A 15,323-nucleotide genomic window follows, 5' to 3' on the forward strand; every position below is an offset into this window, starting at 1 on the left:
ATACGGGAAACCTTAATTAGTGCCGTGCCTGAGGTCTAATCCTAGGACACAGCTGCCTACAGGAATTGACACCAAGTTCCTAATTGGATTGTCTTTTAGTTCCAACTCTAATCCTGCCATGTGGTGAGACAGAATAATGGGGATAGCAGATATGGAAAAGCTTCCAAGTGAACCTTGTCGCTTATTCAACTCTCCCCTTCTTGGTGGAGATCTAATGGGTACCATCGCCTCCCCACCTGGGCAGGATCACCCAGGGCTGACAGGACACCAAGAGACAGGGGTGTGTTGATCACACCACAGGCACTTAGCTCCGCTTCATTGCATCTTCCCTGGTCTTTCTCAAGGCTACATAAAAAATAATAATTATTAATTTTTTAATTTTAAAAAGTAATAATTGCACTTTTTCTCACTCTTCTATTCCCAACTTTGTTTCTTCTTGTTATAATTATTTACAACAGTGACTTGCTACATGAGGTAAGTCGCTCCTCTGCATGGTCACTAATTAACCCCTACATTAACCCATAGGTGTAGAGCAAGGAGATGGTTACATAGAGCTTTAGCTCTTTGGAGAATAATCAAGATGCCCTGGACACCCCTAAGGGTGAACTGGTAACATTCTCCACATGGAAGAGGGTGCTGCTGCCACTTGGGACCCCAGGAAACAGCACATGGGGGGCTAAGCCAGTGAGGGCCTCTCTGGAGCTGTCTACCACTGTCATGATGTAACTTTCCAAGGCTCCACTTTCTCTTCTGCACCTGGAGTCTCAGCACCCCTTCCTCTACTTCCTCAGAACACCCAGGGTTGCCTCCAGTTTCAAACACAAACACTGCAGCATGTCACCCAGCTCTTCCTTCCTTACTAGGGCCTTTGCTCTGACAGCTCCCCATGTTAGTCAGTTTTCTGTCACTGTGACAAATACCTGAGATAAATCAACTTATAAGGAAGAAAGGATTGATTTCAGCTCATGGTTTCAGAGATTCCAGTCCATGGCCACTTGGCCCTGTTACTTAGGACCTGTGGTAACCCGGTACATCATGGCAGGAACTCCTGCTGGAAGAAATTGCCCATCTCATGGCAGCTGGAAAGCAAAAAGAAAGAGAGAGGAAGGGGCTGGGGTTCCAAAATCTCCTTCAAGGACATGTCTCTAGTGATCCAACTTCTTCCCAGTAGGCCCACTGCCTCAAGTTCCTCTGCCTCATAATAGCACTACAGGCTGGCGACCCAGCACATGGATTCTGGGGAAACATTTGAGATCCAAACTATACCAACTCTTCATCTGGCTTCACTAGCTTCTGCTAGCTCACCTACGGTCCCACAGGTCTCCCTCTGCCCATCAAGTTGAAGGGTCACATATGGTTTGAGAGAGTTCCATCAGGACCTCTCTCTGAAGCTTTCACTGTACCTGACCCTGTCTCACATAGAGCAAATCAATGGTCCACTTGTGTCACTGAAGACCGTACCTAGCCACACGACTCTGGATGTTGTTCTGTGCTGCAGTTATGGATCTATCTGTTCCTTCCACCAAACTGTATCTTTGGGAAAGAGACTGACTTAGGTCCTTAGCACATGAGTTACTGACACATACTAAGTACTCAATACATATTTATTGGAGTAATCAATTAATGTTGGCAGCTGGCAAGAGGCTGCCTCCCATAACACACCCAGACAGAGAATATGGCCTAAAAGGTAGACGAGTCCAGTGATTCATTTTTATCAGTGAGTTGCATTAGTGACATTACTGATGAAAATTAGAAAATTAATTCATCTACCTTTTAAGTCAACTCCGTGTCTAGTCCTGTGTCCTCCCGACTGGGTGCATCTGTGGGAGGCCAGCCTTCTAGGTTATTTGCTGAGTACCCACATGGAACTAAGTGCTTCCTGTGGACCCTGGAGGAGCCAAATGAATAAGACACGGCTCTCGTTTCTTCCATTTCGCATCTTGTGTTACCGCAGGTCATCAAAACACACTGTACTCATAAGGTTGGAGTAATGTTATTCATTGTGAGTTATAATAAACAAAACCCAACAGGGAAATCTAAGCATCTACTAGCAGGGATCTTAGTCATTGCATAGATCTTTTCTTTTGTGCCTCTAGTGGGCCATTAAATGGCACCAGAGTTCTTAACTAAATGATCTGTGTTCCTCTGCTCTCCTTTGGAACCACCAAGGACCTCTCATTAATTTCAACCCTTTAATGGGTAGATGACGTTGTTACCACTTTCTCAAGTTTCTTGACAGGGCTTCTGTGTAGTGCCATCTCCAGATCCGAGCCTGGCTTCCTCTTCTTCCCCACAGAGCCAGCTACTACCGAAAGGGAGGGTGTGCCATGCTTCCAGTTAAATGGATGCCCCCAGAGGCCTTCATGGAAGGAATATTTACTTCTAAAACAGACACATGGTGAGTCTCTCTGCTGCCCTGTTCCAGGTATCACCGTGACTGTAGGTGGTGCTCTTGGACTAAATGATCCACACTGTCCTCCGGGAGACCCTGAAAAGATTCGCTATACCTCACCATGGTGGTACTCCATCATTGGCATACATCACAATCACCAGGAAAGCTTCTTAAAAGATTCCACCCCAAGAGTTTATGATCAGAAGGACTTGGGTCCAACTGAAAACTTGCATTTCTAATGAGTTGCCCAATGATGCTGACTTTGCTAGTTAGGCAACCACATGTTCAGAGCTCCATGTCATTTTAAATGGAAGATTAAACCCAAGCTCCCTCACAAAGCGCGCGCACACACACACACACACACACACACACACACACACACACAAGTAAGGGACTCTTTTTAATTACGTTGAACTCCACAAGGGCAAAGAAGACTACAAAGACAAAATTTTGCACACTGGAAAGTTCATGGAGAAGTGGCCTCTTACTGAGGAGAACAGAAAGTAGACATCTTAACCAAGAATTCAGGTCCAGAAGTAGGCTGTGCACTCTGCCTGAGAGCCCCAGACAGGCCCAGGAATTGAAAATAGGGCCACAGGAAAATTAGTTCAAGGTCTGTTCAAGAAGTATCTAAGTCCTCTGACCCAACCCCTCACCAACTAAAGAGTGTGGATGTTCCCTCTTCTGCCATCAAGACTGGGACTCTCTCTCCCAGAGATTCAAGTGAAGTCCCTCTGGTCTTGGGGACATAAACCTCACCAAGGGGGAGGAGGGTTCACTGTTCACAGGAATATTTCTTTAAGTCTACCTGCTTAAGGGTATTGGTCCCCTTTGTTCCCTCAGCACCAAGAACACTGGCAGCCAGGCAGGAGATCAGAGAATCCCTGGAGGCACTGAGCAATGAAGAGAAAATTATAGACACTGCCAAGTGGGGTCGCCAGTGTAGCAGACTGAATAATGGCCACCCCAAGGCCTGAGGTCCTATTCCAGAAGCCCACAGTTGTTAGTCAAAGAAGCTTCCTAGAGGGAATTAAACTGAGAATCTAATAGGAGGTAGTTTCCTGGGAGGTCAAATGCCATCACAAGTTGTTGTTGTTTTAACGAGAGGGAGGATGGGAAATTTCACACACAGATAAACATCAGGAGACGGTGTGACCACAGAGGCAGAGACCAGACCAATGTGACCACAAGCTGCCACAGAAGTTGGAAAAAGGAACAGAGTCTCCCTCTGAGTCTCGTCAGGGAGCACAGTCCTTCGGACTTGTCAATTTGGGCCCAAAAAACTGGTTTCAGATGTTCAGCCTTCAGAACTGTGAGAGAATGACCTTATGTTGTTTTAAGCCACCAAGCCTGTGGTGATTTCCTACAGCAGCTACAGGAAAGGAACACATCCAGTGAAACCATCACACAGCTGTCCACAGATGGCAAGGTCCCCTCCCGGAAACTCCCACCAGCTTAAAACAGGGACAGCAGGCAAGCATCAACAAATATTTGAGAAAAGATTAGAATCTGAAGAAAACAAGAGAAGGAACTTAGAGGAAGAAAATGTAGAAAGGACAACTTTTTTTAACTATCAAATCCTCAGAAAGAAAAAAACTATTGCAATAAATGAAGGACTGAAGGTTGCTTAAAGCAATATTTTTATTAGAAAAAAATAGCTCTTGGAAATAAAATATGATGATAGGAATCCTTAAGGGGATGGAGCATAACTCCTTAGAAGCATGTGTGGCCACAAATAGCAGTGTCCTTCCAAAGAGGACAGGGGTGGGAAGGGAAAGAGAGACTTTACAGTGGAGAAACCAGACAAATGCGACCTCAGCCAAGGTCAATAGCAACAGCACCGCCGTTAGGCTGAGAGCGCTTGAGATGATGTGACAAAATGGCACTTTACCCTTGTGGTCCCCCCTCCCAAACCCACAACCCCAGTCTAATGATGATGAAAACAGACCCAATTGAGGAATATTTCACAAAATTCCTGACCAGTTCCCCTGTCAAAGCCATCAAAAACAAGGAGAGTCTGAGACACTGTCAACAGTCAAGAGGAACCTAAGGAAATTTGACAACTAAATGTAACATGCTATTCCTAATGGGATTCAGGAATAGAAAAAGGAACCTCAGTTAAAAAAAAAAAAAAAAATAAGGAAATCTGAATCAACTATGGTTTTTAGTTAATAATGTCTTAATATTGGTTCATTGGTTCATTAATTATAACAAATGTACCATACTAATGTGATGCTAAAAAGAGTGGAAAATGAGTATGAGTGTGGGATATATGGGAACTAACTATATTCACAATTTCTTCACAATTTGAACTGTTCTAACAAATATGTTTAGTTTTAAAAATATTCTGAAAGGACTGTAAAACTAATAGAAGGACTGGGATAAAGAGTTAAATAAATCCTCTGGAAAATAAAAAAGCTATAAAGAGGTGGGATCCATAGGAAAGAGAATTAAGAGGATTAGACCAATAGATCCAAAAAGCTGACAAAATAGGAGTCCCCGAAATAAGGAACAGAGAAAGTGAAGAGAATAAAAATATCAAAGAAATAAGACAAGATTTTTGAGAATAGAACATAAATCTGCAGAATGAATGCAACCCAAGTGCCAAGCACCATGGATAAAAAGAGCCACATAAGAGCACATCGTCATGAAATTTCAGACCAATATCATTCTGCAAGCTTCCAAAAAATATAATAATAACAACAGAGATAAAAGATATAGAATCCATTGGCATGGAATAGCTTAACAGGAAACACAAGAAAACAATAGATGAATAGCCCTCATTCTGGAAATCTTGCATGGAGATAACAACACAAGATGGCGCAACCACAATGGCAATGCCCCTGGTCCCACGTTCACTAATGTGGGCAGGAGCTTTTGTTCTTCCTAAGTCAGCTCTGTCTGAACTTAACCCAGAGAATCTCTAAGTGAGGACCATGGGTCGTGGGCATCAGCAACACCTGGGAACTTGTTAAAAATGCAAATCCGTAGTCCCCACTTCAAACCTAATGAAACAGAAACTCTAGGGTGGGGTCAGCAATCAGTTTTAACAAGCCCATCAGAGGATTCCAAGGTGCACCAATGGTAAAGCACCAGCTACCCAACCCATCCAGAGGCAGAACAATGTAAGTGGCTTAGTAAGTGTTCTGAGTCATATCCTATGGCCCATCTGCTCTTCTAAGTTTCTACATTAGAGAAAGTTTGACACAGATAGACTTGGGCAAGGATGTTCATTTGCACACTGTTTACAGTGGGGAGAAGGCTTCAGCCTGACTCTCCATCAAACAGAGGCTGGAAAAACAAACTGGTTCGAAAACTGTTTGGCAGTATAAAAAGTGTAAAAGCGGGCTGGGGAGATAGCTCAGTTGGTAGAGTGCTTGCCTTGCAAGCACAAGGCCCTGGGTTCAATCCTCAGCACCGGGGGAAAAAAAAAATGTGTAAAAGCACATGCTAAGCCTGCTTGTGTTGACGTGGACACATCACAGAAACAATATAAAGAATGTCACAAAAAGGAATAGGATAACATTTAAATATAACTATGCAGTGGGAAAGATAAGTCCATAATATACATTCTCTGTTGTTTATGCCTTCAGGTGTTGTTTAAAAATGTGAAAACACATAAAGGAAAATACATTCTTATGTCAGTAGAGGGGAAGAAGAAGGGTTGGATGCAGGGCTTTCCTATGTCTAGTTTATTTAGATAATGTAGAAGGAGATGAGAGGGAGGGGGGTATGAAAAATGGTGGAATGAGACAGACATCATTACCCTATGTACACGTATGATTACATAAATGGTGTGAATTACATCGTGCACAACCACAGAAAGGAAATGATGTACCCCATTTCTGTACAATGAATCAAAATGCAGTCTGTAAAAAATAAAAAAATAAAAAATAATAATTTCTAGATCATAAAAAAAAGAAAGGAAAAACTGACACAAAGAAGGTAAAATAATAAGATCTAGATTTCATTTTAAAAAATGCAATAACCTCTACTTTCTATCATTTATCATCTATCAAGCTATTTAAATCTATCTGATAGGCAGAAAACATACAGCTATAACTATCTAGGCCTTTCTGTCATTTTCTTGCTTGATCTTGCCTGCTTTGCTTTGCACTGGGGGCAAAAATACCCCCAGAGAGAGATAATATATGTGTCAGAAAATTTGTAGGTAGCAGAACCCAGAGATCTAATTATCTGCTCCAGTCTGTTTTGAGGCAGTTGAGTTGGAATCTCTGCTTCAACCCTTTCAACCGAAAAATATGGAAAATACCTCTGCCCAATGCAACTCACCAAAGTCTTTGAAATGTTACCAAGATGACAATAAAAGCATTTCATGTTCCTTAGAAGCATAGTTCTGTACAATTTTTGTGGTGATTTTTATTAATAGCAGAAAACTACACCAGTACACAACAACAAAGACAGGCTTTCTTTGTCAAAACGCTAATTATTAAATTCAGAGTTTAAAATAAAGTTATAATCAAAATATCAAAGGACATTATTGGGACATGATTTTAAAATCTCAAAAATAGTTTAAAATAAATAACAAACAAGAACTTGAAAGGACTGTATAGATGGAGGGGAAGGGGGGGGGGGAGGGGGGGGGGGGGAAGGGGAAAAAGTGGCAGAATGAATCAAATAACATTACCCTATGTAGATTTATGATTGCACAAATGGTATGCCTTTACGCCATGTACAGACAGAGAAACAACATGTATCCCATTTGTTTACAATTTTATAATAAAAAAAAAAAGAACTTGAATACATTTTTTTAAAAAGAAAGAAATAGGAGGAAAAAAATGCCTTACCAGATAGGAAAAAAATAAACAAACTATAAAACAGAATGGTATCAATATGAGAAGCAGTCAAGGAGATGAAATAATTAGCCTGGAAAAGATGTAATTTTAATCATTATTCAAGATTAAATTTCAACCAAATTTGAGTAGAGAGTAGAACAAACACAACTAGAACAGCAAATATTTACCTAATCTTTGCTGAAGGATTGTATAACTAAAAAACAAATGGAGAAAATCACACACGCAAAAATTATTAATAGACTTTACCTACAAATAAAAATCTTTGGTATGCTAAAAAAGTAGGATTAGAAAGCAACTCATAGAAATATTTGAATTTTTGATAAAAGTTCAACATCTTTGATACATATAAAGAATGTCTACAGTGCAAAAAAGACAATTGATACCAAAATAATATGACCCAGTGGATAAAAATGGGCAACAGACATGAACAGACAATTTGTAGGAGAAAAATTGAAGAGGCTTATAAAAACCTAGGAAGACATTCCACCACATTAATTAACAAGTCAATAAACATAATTTAAGACATTCCGCCATTTTTGCTTTAATGTCAGTAAAAGTTCTCATTATTAGCAAGCATATTCAGTGTTGGTGAGAATGTTTGCTGTAGTCTTGTGCTGGCAGATGAAGAGTGAAGCATTAGGAAATCAAATTGACACTCTGTATCAAGAATTTTTCAATGTTTGTATTTTGTGATCTACTTATCATAACCAGAATTTTTCTTTATTTTACTAAGTTATTCTAACGCAGTAAGTCAGAGAATTTAGCCTAAGGAAATCTTCCTTTTGGAAATGCATAAAGACGTTCATCATAGTGTTGAAGATTTTGAAAATTGAAAACAATGTCATAAGGTAAATTAAGGCACAATTATCCAATGGACTATTTTATAATCATTTCAAATTCTGTTTATAAAATTAGCATGGAAAACGTTTATATGCTAAAGTGAAATACACGAACGCATCAAGGTTCAAAATTACATACTGAATATAATCGCAATTAGGTAAGAAAACAAAAACAGAAATTTGACTGAAATAAAAAGTCCCACATCGGCAGTAGTCATCTGTCAATGGAGCATCACGTGGTACTTATCATTCCTTTCATTTTTCTATCTTAAGTTTCCTCTATTATGGATAAAGGTGTAATGGGGGAGAAATTAAAATTCTACATCTGCGTGCATATGCACACATGTCCACACCCATCTTGTGTCTTCTGTTGGTCCCCAGGTCCTTCGGAGTGCTGCTGTGGGAGATCTTTTCTCTGGGGTATATGCCATACCCCAGCAAAAGCAACCAGGAAGTCCTGGAGTTCGTCACCAGTGGAGGACGGATGGACCCACCTAAGAACTGCCCTGGGCCTGTGTATGACTCCTTCAGGGCACTTCTATTAGTCCCCGGGCATAGTTTTTCCTTTTAAAAGTATCTGAAGCTTCAAAGGCTTTCTTAACCTGAGAGAGGCGGGTGTCTGTAACTTCAGGGAGATGGTTAGTCTTCCAGCCCCTCAGGGACAATAATGCCATCCTGGCCAGAGGTTGAGGACTCACCAGGTCCACGCTCCTCAGACACCCCAGGACATGTGTCCCAGATTCACCCCTCCTGCCCTACACCCTAGATCCTGAGGCTCCTTTAGTAATAGTTCTGTTATCTGTTTTCTCTACTATCCTTTCACCTCCTTCACCTCATGTCATAAGCAAGGCAGATAGAATATTGTGTCCCAGAAGTTTTAGTTCAGAAATAAATATTTGTTATAAACACCAGGATGTCTGTATTAATGAACACCTCACATCAGGCCCTGATTCCCTAATCCACCGGCAGGGGGCAGCACATACTGCCTACCTGGGTCCTAGATAAGTTACCACCCTCAAAAGATAGATGCCAGTCCTGGCCCCATCTAGAAGTGCTGGGAGAAATAGATTTTTCATCCTGTGCTTTTCCTGACTTTAATTGCTTATTTTTTTAGATACCGGATAATGACTCAATGCTGGCAACATCAGCCCGAAGACAGGCCCAACTTTGCCATCATTTTGGAGAGGATTGAATATTGCACCCAGGTAACATCATGTTCTCCCCTTGACCATCATTAAAAATCCTAAAGATGGCAAATACAAAAGTAGGAAATGAAAGGCAAACCTGTCAGAGAACAAGACTTACGATCATGAGAATGAATATTCATTGCCTCTAAAATGAAATGATCGTGTCTCAGTTTGCCCGTTTCATACAATAAATACTAGTAACTTCTGGTTTCTTCACCAGCATGTGATACGGTGCCAGACAGTAGTACTAGAAAATCAATTCAATTCACAAGTATTAACTAAGTCCCTGCTGGATACCTAATGTTTTATTAGGTGAAACTGAAGCTTCAAAAAAAGGATGAAACACTCCTGCTCTCAAATAGTTTATAGCCTGGCTTATGAAATAACAACGTGTGAACTAAACAACAGTATACAATTGCTAACTCACATGCCTAAGAAATATTAAGGGAATAAAAATTCGGAATAATCTGGAGAAAACTTAACATCGTCTCTTGTACTTGTATGGATTTATACTCTGCAAATCACTTTTCATTTATTTCATTTTATCCTTATCGAGGGACATGAGACATCGCATTTCACAGAGGAGGGGTCAGGCCAGGAGAGGTTATCCAAGTCACAGAGTTGCCAGCGATCCTGTACTGAATGTTCCCTTCTCCCTGCTCATCTTCAGCAGTTGCCTTCCTCCCACCTCATCAAGCAGACAGGCCATCGAGGGAAAATTCCAGTTTCCTCCTTGACTGTGGTGCAGGCTTGCCTGTATCTGCTGCCATTCTCAGCCCCACCCCCACCCCCACCATTCCTCCTTGTCATCCAGGTGTCACCTGCTGCCCCTGGGGGCTTTATCATCAAGTCATCTCCTCTCTTCCCTCTCATTCCCTTTCTTCTGGCTCTTGTTCTGCCAGAATTATCTATTGATGAGAAAATTCAGAAAAATGCAACAATGAACTAAACTCCCTCAATTGGGACAAAAGATAAGCACCTTTTCCAAACTAGAGTCATTTTCTAGCCTCTTAGCTCAGTGGGTGAACTGGCATCTTCGTGGAGATGGGCTTCATTGGTGGAGTTACTGGGGTTCTGTCAAAAAACTTTGTTTGATGACATTTTAGGTTACAGTGTTGTCACACAAATGGAATACATCCACCTAAATAGAGATTCCTACCCTGGAATGTTTTCCTCCAAAGTATATAAGAGTCCTCTCAAAAGCAGGCACTGTTACACATGCATATTTTAAATCACTTGCTATAGAAAGTAATAATAAACAGGGAAGGAATTGAAGGATTTTTTAAAAAAAGAGGACGGTTATTTTTTGTTCTTAAACTCTCACACTGACGAAATCTGAACCAATGTGCTCTTCTGTTAAACTCAAGTTACGGGCCTTTTTCTCCATTTGCATGAAACATTAATGAATTAGATTCCCCCAGAGTTGTCTTCCACGAATTTCCCTTAAATCTCTAGCAACTGCCTCTGCTTTTCGATGTTACAATCTATTGCTGTAAAAATAATCTAGCACAAAGTTGTTTTTGCAAATGGTTTCCCTCATAGCACCTCAGTACTTCCTGAGCGCCCCAAAGGACCCATCACATCCAAACCACTCAAAAACACTGCATTGTGATATCAGCACATGGAATGATGAAATAACACCAAAGAAAGTCATCATCAAGCTAGCCCACCCACGTAGGATGGAAACGGGAGAGGCCAGGAGCCCACAGCCCTCTCTCTCCCCTCCCCTCGGCACACACACAGACTTTTTTTGAGTTGGAAAGAAATATTTTATTGAGAATAGACAGGAATAATTTTAAAATTACAATTTTTTTTAAAATGTATTAATCAGTCAAATTTGGGCCAGGGGCTCCTCCTCTGCAAAGTGCCACTCGGCTGTCCCAGGCAGTGGGGGGCTTCCCTGCACTCCTGCTGGGGGGTTCACAGTTGCACCAGTGCGCTCTTCCAAGACCTTCGAGGTCAAGGGCGATGCCTTACTGGGTTCTCACTCCCGGGGGCTGTGAATCGATGTACCCTCAGCAGGTACTGGGTCCCCTTGCCTGTGGGGTCTAGTGCGATTATTTCTTCGGGATCTTCCAGCCCAGCATTTTCTGTGATTCGGTTTTCACCAGCCCTCTCCCCTCCCTAGGACCCGGATGTCATCAACACGGCCTTGCCCGTAGAGTATGGCCCGCTTGTGGAAGAGGAAGAGAAAGTGCCCATGAGGCCCAAAGACCCCGAGGGGATGCCGCCTCTCCTGGTCTCCCCGCAGCAGGCCAAACGCGGGGAGGACCGCGCCCCGGCCGCGCCGCCTCCCCTGCCGGCCCCTTCCTCGGGCAAGGCGGCGAAGAAACCCAGCGCGGCCGAGGCCTCCGCGCGCGTCCCCAGAGGGCCAGCCGCGGAAGGGGGACACGTAAACATGGCATTCTCTCAGTCCAACCCGCCCGCCGAGCTGCACAAGGTCCAGGGATCCCGAAACAAGCCCACCAGCTTGTGGAACCCAACTTATGGCTCCTGGTTTACGGAGAAACCCGCCAAAAAGAACCACCCTCCAGCAAAGAGGGAGCCGCAGGAGAGGGGACGCTGCACTGTCCCCACCGGCGCCGCTCCCGGCAGACTCGCGGGGGCCTCGCTGCTCCTGGAGCCCTCCTCGCTGACTGCCAACATGAAGGAGGTGCCTCTGTTCAGGCTGCGCCACTTCCCGTGTGGGAACGTCAACTACGGCTACCAGCAGCAGGGCTTACCTTTAGAGGCCACCACCGCCCCCGGGGCAGGAGCAAGTCATTACGAGGACAGCGCTCTGAAAAACAAGAACAAGGCCAACCGCCCCGGGCCCTGAGCCTGGGGCCACTCCCTTCTCGCCTAGAGAGCCCCCGGGGCAGGGGCAGGGGAGGTAATGGCCCGTCACCAACCAGAGACCAAATGTCATTTTCATTTTGTGCCAACTTGTTTTGAAGTGCCACATTTTAAAAAAAAGCTGTATTCTCAAAATGCTTTAGAAAGGTTTTGAGCATGGGTTCATTCTATTCTTTCAAACGAAGAAAATATAAAAACTGATCACTACAAGGCCCAATCGGTTGCATAAGGTTTTTCCGCATGGTGGTTGTGCTTCTTATCCTTCTGCTTCTTTTAACTTGTGTGTGCTCTGCTTCAATGTAGTCAGAACCAGCTGCTTACGTGTCTCGTGGTCGGAGTCATGGACGTTCCTTGTTGATGTGGACATGAACCATTGGAGGGGCGAGGGAACACGAATAAAGGAGCTACTTGTAATGATTCAGCATGGGGACAGACTTTCTTGACTCAGAAAAATCATAGACCATTAACTGAGGTATCACTTTAGATGATGGGTACATGCTAATTGTTCTGATTCATTGCCAATTATTTTTTTAAAAGTGTCGTGAATAGTTCAGTAGTATAGAGAAAAAAAAATGTATGTATACGCTCATCTAAACAAAATACATACATCCCAAGTGCTTTGAGTATGATAAAACACCGGTACAGATCCAGAGATTTAAAAACGCCCTATTGATATACCTACCTCATGCCTTAAGAAAATCCTCCTCCTAAAAGTGAAAAACTGAGTGTGAGGTTTCCTACTAGATTTGAAATCAAGATTTAAATTACTTGCTTTCAAACTTTTCACTAATTCAAATCTGTTCATTTATTTAAAAACAAAAATCGTAAGCAGCAGTGATACATCCAAGTGTGGGAACATATCCATTTGGAGGCATATGTTTCAGTACATCTCAGGCCAAAACCTTCTAGCAGGCTCAGTCACAAAGCCCCCCATGCTGAAGTTCTCCCTGTAGTGATGGACAGGGTCACTGGAGGATCAGGCACCCCAGTGGTCCTAGGAAAGTACTAAGACAATAACCTCCCTGGCCCCATTCACTGAGTTTTCTGTTCCTTAATCATGTCATCCTAGTATATTGGGACCAAATATGTTGTATAGCTGCCAATTGCAGATTAAAACAAAAACATTTTCCTTGCGATGAGAAAAGCAATTAAGGAATACTTGGAGTTGGGGGTGACACATTTTATAGGGGGAGCGTTACACCTGGTTTTCACAGATGAAATTTATTTCTATAAAACTGCATCAAGAACCCATTAAATTTTATATACACACTTAAGGAATGTTTCGATCTATAAGTTCTCATTTCATTCTTTCTGCTTCTCCTCTATGCTCATGTCCAATCTGTTTCCTGGGGGTAGCCATCTCTTTGGGAGGAAAGCATTTTTTATTACTTGCTACATATCATTCCCAAGCAAAGGGACTATGGTGTGTGTGTGTGTGTGTGTGTATGCACATGTACCTTTCTTCCAATCTTCTTTTTAGCTACATCAAAAGTATCACTTTGAATGTAAGAGAGACATTGTATTCTACACCAAAAGCCGAAAACTATTCATTTCCCTTAAGGCAGTTGCCTGTGGTCCTAGAATTGGTGGTTCTGTATATCTGTGGATGCACTGGTACCTTGGAGACTACTTCTATTTATCTGCCAAAAATATTTTCATCAATATACATGAAGATGAAACATCAATGAACTCATCTCTAAATAACTGTATCAGTAAAGTATGGTTCGTGCCAGGTGCACAGTAATCACATAAACTCTGTTCCAGCTCACAAACCACCCAAAGGGCTCTAGAATCTCATGCTGAGAAACACTCTCTCCTAAAGGATAACAGAAAACAATTCCATTTTACATCGGTAACACCAGTAACCAGTTAAGAAGGGAGTGCACCACATGGTTAAATAGCCAACTCTTTATTGTAATTAATGGGGGATGGATCTTAGCCCTTTTCACTCTTAAAAAACACAAATGCAGGTTGTGCCTTACTACCATGGAGATTGATTTGTTGCTTTTCTCTGATCGTCTTTATTGATCAATGTTCATGTAAATGACAGTCAAATCTTAAAAGCCTGTGTACATGGATACATAAATAAACAACTCCACACTGAGATATGAGGCCCTCAAGATGTTTCATTGAAGTTGGTGTAACCCCTAGGTACTAGCACAATTAATGTGGACTACTGTCCACTAAATGCTTCTCTGGCCATATGGCTACAATAATCCAGACAGATGCTGTGGACTCTAATAAATTCATTAACTGTGATAACAAGTTCCACCTAGAAAGTGAACAGACACAACTAAACTTTGCAAAAGTCATGTTAATTAAACCATAAGCTAGCATAATTATTTATATCCCACATCAATTATAAAAACCATCAAAAGTTCACAATGTTTCCACTGGGAAACTAGTAATTTGTGAGGAATGACCAGTATGTCAATACGTGGCATCTCAAAATTATAGCAAACAAAAGGAGCAGGAATACACCTTAAAAAAAAAAAAAGTATGCTATACTTAGCAGTTAAAAGACCAAATCTTCTTCCACCAACTAGTGTCTTGCATTGAGGTTCCCCTAGGGTTATCCAACCCAGTGATCCCCCCCACATATTAAAGGAGGACAGTAATGCCCCTGTGCCTTATGATCACCCTGAGGGAGATCACAAACTGTGAATGCACAGCGCCCCTTACATCTGGGGAATGACGTGAGGCCGGGTGGGGGGGGGGTCAGAGTCTGTGGACCTCCTGTCCTCAAACTCAGCAGTTCTTGTCCACCCAATGGAAAAAGAAGAATGGAACCACACTACCACATGTAGAATAAGTTCCAAGTGTTAAAAATAAGCACCACAGAACGGAAACTAATCAATCGGAGCAATTATTTTAAAATATTTTTGGCATATGATTAATTCTTGGTGAACCCTAGGGCTGTGTAAGATATTATGTAACTGCAGATTGACTTTATTCTTTAAAACATGGGGCATCTATATTCAAATTTTCTAGGGCACACCACTAGGAAGTTCTAATGACTGGGCTATTTTAATAGATTTTCTCTAGTAATACAGCAGGATTAGTTTTGCAGACCCAAAGTTAGATGCATATGAATCCAGACCACTCCAAGTAACAGACTCCCCATGACAGGATCCATAAAATTGTATGAAGTGTGTTGTCAATCTGTCTTTGGCTAATGATTTTTTAAATGAGTCCCTAAAGAATCCACAATTTGACTTTGCTAATTTAATTGCAGCAGATGGTTTCCCAAGTT

The 15,323-nt window shown here is 42.0% G+C and overlaps 1 protein-coding gene across 3 annotated transcripts in view; it reads left to right on the forward strand.

The window, feature by feature from the left end:
* Alk (ALK receptor tyrosine kinase) overlaps positions 1-14,164 on the forward strand; it is a 678,240-nt gene extending 664,076 nt beyond the window's left edge. For all 3 annotated transcript variants that reach the window (XM_047523055.1, XM_047523053.1, XM_047523054.1), the window contains 4 exons: positions 2,297-2,398; positions 8,430-8,564; positions 9,163-9,253; positions 11,364-14,164. In XM_047523055.1, the coding sequence (XP_047379011.1) occupies positions 2,297-2,398; positions 8,430-8,564; positions 9,163-9,253; positions 11,364-12,053 (1,018 nt within the window). In that variant the 3' untranslated portion in view covers positions 12,054-14,164. The remainder of the gene's footprint in view (positions 1-2,296; positions 2,399-8,429; positions 8,565-9,162; positions 9,254-11,363) is intronic.
* The last annotated feature ends 1,159 nt before the right edge of the window (positions 14,165-15,323 follow it).

This window comes from Sciurus carolinensis, chromosome 13, assembly GCF_902686445.1.
Source record: "Sciurus carolinensis chromosome 13, mSciCar1.2, whole genome shotgun sequence".
Classification (NCBI taxonomy): domain Eukaryota; kingdom Metazoa; phylum Chordata; class Mammalia; order Rodentia; family Sciuridae; genus Sciurus; species Sciurus carolinensis.